The sequence below is a fragment of the Pistacia vera genome, unplaced genomic scaffold (genome assembly GCF_008641045.1).
Source record: "Pistacia vera cultivar Batoury unplaced genomic scaffold, PisVer_v2 Contig71, whole genome shotgun sequence".
Lineage (NCBI taxonomy): Eukaryota > Viridiplantae > Streptophyta > Magnoliopsida > Sapindales > Anacardiaceae > Pistacia > Pistacia vera.
Window position 1 is genome coordinate 924,856 of NW_022196568.1, and position 5,927 is coordinate 930,782.

General features: G+C 35.4%; 1 protein-coding gene across 1 annotated transcript; it reads left to right on the forward strand.

Moving 5' to 3' along the window:
• The first annotated feature begins 933 nt into the window (after positions 1-933).
• LOC116114409 (proteasome subunit beta type-4) lies at positions 934-4,204 on the forward strand. The gene is made up of 7 exons (XM_031400550.1): positions 934-1,014; positions 1,111-1,175; positions 1,329-1,405; positions 2,916-3,045; positions 3,157-3,316; positions 3,418-3,603; positions 3,854-4,204. Exons 2-7 carry the CDS (start codon positions 1,114-1,116, stop codon positions 3,965-3,967), a joined length of 729 nt encoding a protein of 242 aa, XP_031256410.1. The 5' UTR covers positions 934-1,014; positions 1,111-1,113; the 3' UTR covers positions 3,968-4,204.
• Positions 4,205-5,927: the final 1,723 nt, after the last annotated feature.

The window sequence follows — 5,927 nt, forward strand, 5'->3', positions numbered from 1 at the left end:
TTTGTAAATTAATACAAGTTTTTTTTTTTTTTTAAATATATAAATAAATATTCTAATTTTTTTAATTTTATAATTTCACATCTTTTGTTAATCTCGCACCTCTAGGTAAAATTGTTGGGAGCTTTTTTTACTTTCTAAAACTTGTGGATATATTTGTGTCTACTTGAATTGTCGTGAGGGGTAAAGTAACATTCTCCTCTATACCGATAGAACAGTGTTACCCTCTATACCCGATAGAACAGTGTTACCCATCTCAAGTTTTATATAATAATTAATATGATATTATATTAGTGATACATATAAATTATGTTATTTTGTGATTGAGTAATAAGTAACTCGGTGTAACTTTATGTTGATGCTTGATTTTGACACTAACAACGGCGCACATGCAAAGTGAAAAGTATGTCTTAAAAATTACACGAATTTTAGAGAGTTAGGACAAGGTTATAAAAAAATGCAAAAAATGAATAATAAATGAGATAACAATAATTTTATAGTGGTTTGGATGCTTAAAGCGATTCATACATCCACTGTTTTCTTTTATATAAGTATTCTAGGTTATTAGCCGAGTTACAAAGGGTTCGCGAGCAGTGAGCTGAATTACAAGAACTTGATATTCAAACTTACTGGATCACCAGCAGATTGTCGATTTAACCGGTCGGACCAGGCAAATCGAGACTTGGCCCCTTGGCCAGGTGACACCTAGTTGGTTTCAGAACCTTGGTGTATATACATTCTCAAGTAAAATGAGTCCTTACTTTTACCCTTCAAACTTAAGTTAATTAGTTGCTTCTAAGCAAGAGCCAAGGATCTAGGGCAGGTCTTTTAGAATTTTCGAAGCTTTGGGGGCTATGAAGTATTGTAAAACTTCAGGGGAGAGCTCCGAAAATGATCTTTTCTTGAGCAAAAAGGAAAACCCGTTTCCTCTTATAAAACCAGAAATCATCAGATCGATTGCCTCAGCTCTGCGTTTCGTTAACAACTCTCAATTACTGTGAATCCAAACTAATTGGTGTAAGTCCTTACTCTCTTTTCATCATTTTCTGTCTCACAATTTCTCCGATTTAGATCCTTCACTCAAAACACTATTTTCCACTGTTGTTTATGCAGATAATGGAATCGAACCAAGCCCCGCAGGGCCTTATGGGCTCTAACGACAACATTCAAAGAACTCAGTACTATTTCATTCTCATTCTCTCTTTATTTATGTTTCTGTGTCTTTAGAGCTAGGGTTTAGAAGTGAAATAACGAGGCTTGAGCATTACTTGGAAAACCCTATATATACATACATACATACATATATATTTTTATTTATGAAATTTTTGCAGGTACCCATATGTGACTGGTACATCTGTAGTAGCTTTGAAGTACAAAGATGGGATTTTGATGGCTGCTGACATGGGAGGTTGGTTCATATACTCATCATTTACATTTAACATTTAATATTTTGATTTAGCGCACTTAATTTTTTCATTGTGCTGTATTTTTGTTTTGGGTTTGAAGTAATGTTGTTCCTCAATTAATTATTTGCTGTTTGTTTGGTTGATCGGGGACAAATAGTGATAATAAACTGAGTATTGGTCAGTTTGAGTGATCCCACTTAAGTTTTCGAGGGTTGTAACTTAAGAGAGAATAATAATTTTTTCTTGATATTCAAAATTGCATGGGGTGGACTATTTTAGACTTGGGAAGCTTTACGGTTGTTATCTAATTTGATTGAAGTGTGTCTTTTGCTTTTCGTTTATAATACTGACTCGTAAGCTAGTTAATGCTGCTTTCATTAGTATCAGGTAGCTTTCATTAGTTGCAAAGTTTTTGGTGGAATTTTTTTGCATCGAATATGTTTCTCAAAGAAAGAGTGAATTTATTGAAGATACAAGTTGCTTCGAGTTTTTTTTTTTCTTTTGTTTGATCTCATCTTTTATAGAGCTTAAGATTTGGGATTACGTTGTCACTCCTTTTCAAAATGCTTGAGCAAATTTCTTAAAATTGTGAATATGAAATGTTCTGCTTTGTTGCCTAGGCTTGTGAAGTTTATCATGCTATTGAGTTTTGACCAAAAAAATAAAAGGATTATTCCATAACTTTGTATTATTGGTTAAATAATTTTCATATGATCAATGGTTAGGATGCTTCTTTTATCCATCTATCAAATTTTAATTTCCGTATTATCATTAGAAATGATTCTTGTTATGGGTGGAGCCAAAGAGGGAAACCTTAAAAAAAATGCAGGAAGTAATGTCTAAAATGTTCATGTTATGTTTGAAAGATTTTAAAGTTACCAGGATATCTCAACATTTATCACTTTTCTTCCTTTTATTCCTTTTCCAACAAAAAATTCAAATTCAAGTTTCATTTTTTTGGTCCTTGACTTAGTGCAAACTAGTATACACATTCTTGTTCTCAATCCCTTGGTTTAGTACACAAGCATATTCTATATGCTCTTTGTCATGTCAACGTTTTTTCCACCTCTTCTTCTAGTTTGTGAGACACTATTCCTACTATCATCTTTTCTTTGGTTGCTTGTGTTGTTTCTTTATATTCTTCATTGTTTAGCTTATCTCTGAGCTGTGCCCATATTTTCCTTCTGTGTTTTTTCCACATGCCTTCGGAACTTTTGAATTCCCTTTTTGATATACATCAGTGGTAGCATGTCTGTTTTGTATTGTGCGGAAAGGTTACTGTCTACCCGGATCTCACTTTTGTTCTAATGACAAAGTTGTTGTGATATATATTTTCTTTATTATTTTCTGTTAACTTCCTCAGCATTGTTTCAAATTCAGAGTATTTAGGATTCTTTGTCATATATCATCTGTGTCATTGCTCATTGTGTTGTCATATGTCATCTGTATCATTTCTCATTGCTTTGAGTAGAAAGAATGACTTATGTGCTTGTATAATAATGTAAAATGCAGGTTCCTATGGGTCCACATTGCGATACAAGACTGTGGATCGGTTGAAGCCAGTTGGGAAGCATTCTCTTCTTGGTGCAAGTGGAGAAATAAGTGATTTCCAGGAGATTTTGCGTTATCTTGATGAGCTTATGTAAGTAGTGTTGGCTCATTTAGAGAAATGAAAAACTGGGTGTTATTCTTACTTGTTCTGTTTGAAACTCATAACTATCTGATTTTTGGTTTTTGATGTTTGATTTTGCAGCCTGTATGACAATATGTGGGATGATGGGAACTCTTTGGGGCCTAAAGAAGTGCACAACTATTTAACCAGGGTAATGTATAACAGGCGTAACAAGTTTGACCCTCTGTGGAATTCGCTCGTGCTTGGTGGAGTGAAAAAAGGACAGAAGTATCTTGGGATGGTAACTCATTGTTATATTTGAATGCTAATGATCAACAATAATATTGTGTATTTTTTAATGGTTTGACAATGACACCTTTCTTTATTACCGTGACTTTCTAGGTCTCAATGATTGGGGTCAACTTCGAGGATAACCATGTAGCAACTGGGTTTGGGAATCACCTTGCTAGACCAATTCTTCGCGATGAGTGGCACGAGAACTTGAGCTTTGAAGATGGTGTCAAGTTACTTGAAAAGTGCATGCGTGTGCTCCTCTATCGTGATAGATCTGCTGTCAATAAGTTGCAGGTTTGTTTATTTATTCCCTTCCATTCTCATGTTATAACTAATGGTTTATGCAATGATATTCTTGTAAATCAATCAAGTACTGCTTTTAATGTTTTAATTGAATCATTTTGCAAGATCTCTGGGTGCACTGATAATATGTTTGAAACCACCTCCCTCAACCTTTAGATTTGTTGTTTTACCTTGTAAATTAATTTGGTTAACTGAGCAAAATGTTTCTAGAAATTGACTTGATTTGTTTGAACAATTTCAGATTGCTAAGATCACTGAAGAAGGTGTGACAATATCCCAGCCCTACTCACTGAAGACCTTCTGGGGATTTTCTGCTTTTGAAAATCCAACAGTGGGTGCTGAGGGATCATGGTAACTGACGTGGGATAAGTTTCTTTGAAATTTCTTTCCCTGTATCGCTTATGGAGTTGAACAAAACATTATTAGGAATTATGCATGTTTACTTTTGTTTAAAGTGGTCTTTCTAAGCTGTGATATGTCCTATGACAGACCAAAGCCTCTGATTGTGAAATCCTGGCTTTTCCTGAGAACAAGGGATATTATGATATCTTTTAAAACATTAATGCACACCTCCTCTTTCTTGGCTTTGGCCCCTTTCTGCATACGACAGGCATTGACTATCAATAGGAAGGAAATTGATTTGCTTGGTATTTATTTTGTATGTTTGAATCAATCATGAAATTAGCCACTGCTTTATGAGAAATGGAACTAAGTCATCAAACTCAATGGGTGAAGTGAGTTTTTAGGTTGAGGCAAGAGCCGGGTTCATGAAGTAGAATTGCCTGGCAATCTTCAAAGTACAGTATTTCTTTGGGCAAAAAAAGACGTGTGCATATATTCCCCAAATGACACTTAGTATAGAAAAGGGTTTTTTGTCATTCCCGCTCCATTTAGAAAATGGAGTAGGGCAAATTCTCAAGCCTTCGAGCTAAGCTTCTTTTCCTAAGCATTACTTTGTGGTTATAAATGACTTTTTAACCTTCGTGAAATAGCATCCCAGTATTTTGATCTGTATTAAAATCCTTGTAAGAGTAAGAAGAAAAGCATCAAGTTACAAGTTGCCTCATGCTTCTAATGATGAATAGAAAAGGGTTCTTCGTAAATAACTTTTTAACCTTCTTGAAATAGCACCCCAGTATTTTGATCTGTATTAAAATCCTTGTTAAGAGTAAAGAAGAAAAGCTTCAAGTTGCCTCATGCTTCTAATTATGACTTTAATGATTTGTTTTCCGCCTGTACTAACGGAAATTTAGCAGTGCTAACAGCAAACCCTCCATAGTGTTAGATACTTTTTCTTTACACGAGTTTATGAAAACCTTCGTTTTAAAACCTGACTGTTAAGGGACCCGGTAAGGCCATCGGGTTCCGGATTGACTGGTTTGATTGGTTAAACCGGTGGTTTGATCGGTGATAAAAAAGTTTAAAATATTGCAAACATACCCCTAAAAAATAAAATCAATCCTTACAGGTTTAAAATCTAGTAAATACACCCCTATGATCTGTTTGGGTTTTGACTTTTCTGGTCAAATTCCAGATGATTTCGATGGCCAAAATTCAATTCGACACCACCACCTAAACCAGCGTCCTCCACTTTGCAAAACCCCTTTAACCCTGAAACTTGGTAGCCTTTTGTTTGCAGACTGTGACTCGTGTATATTGCCGTGATTGGGTTGATTTTTCTGATCAAATTCCAGCTGATTTTGACATCCAAAATTCAATCAAACATCACCACCTAAACCACCGGCCTCCATTCTACAAAGCCTCTATAACCTTGGCACTCGGTAGCCTCCTGTTCGTCGGTCGTGACTCGCATATTGGGTTGAATTTTTCAGCCAATTTTCGACTTATCTCGGCATCTAAAATTCATTCTGACACCATCCCTTGAACCACTGGCCTCCACTCTATAAAAGCCCTCTAACCTCAGCACTTGGTAGCCCCTCGTTCGTTGGTCTCAAATTAGGGATTATGTGAATAGTGAAACATGGTAACTCAAACCGAAGAGGCTGTCGGGTCCCGGATGGACATGTCCGACTGGTCAGTCCGATTAGGGTTTTAAAACATTGATGAAAACTTTTAGTAGTAAAGGTTTTCCTCCTTTGATTCAACGGAGACACATATATCTGTCATGTTAAATATTCTCTTCTCAATTTGATGATTTTGAAAAATGGATAGATGGGATGTTTGATCCAAAGAAGATAAAACCCAAATGTTATTTTGCAAATAGTTGGTCAAGAAAATGGGATTCTAGTGGCAAGTTGGTTCCTTTTTCCATCTTCTTAATGCTCTTAGGATATGAGTTTTTATTTAACAAACAC

Coding starts and splice junctions, on each gene's coding strand:
- LOC116114409 (XM_031400550.1), top strand. CDS start 1,114: ATGGAATCGAACCAAGCCCCGCAGGGCCTTATGGGCTCTAACGACAAC. Junction 1,176..1,328: donor GACAACATTCAAAGAACTCA/GTACTATTTCAT, acceptor AAATTTTTGCAG/GTACCCATATGTGACTGGTA. Junction 1,406..2,915: donor GATGGCTGCTGACATGGGAG/GTTGGTTCATAT, acceptor TGTAAAATGCAG/GTTCCTATGGGTCCACATTG.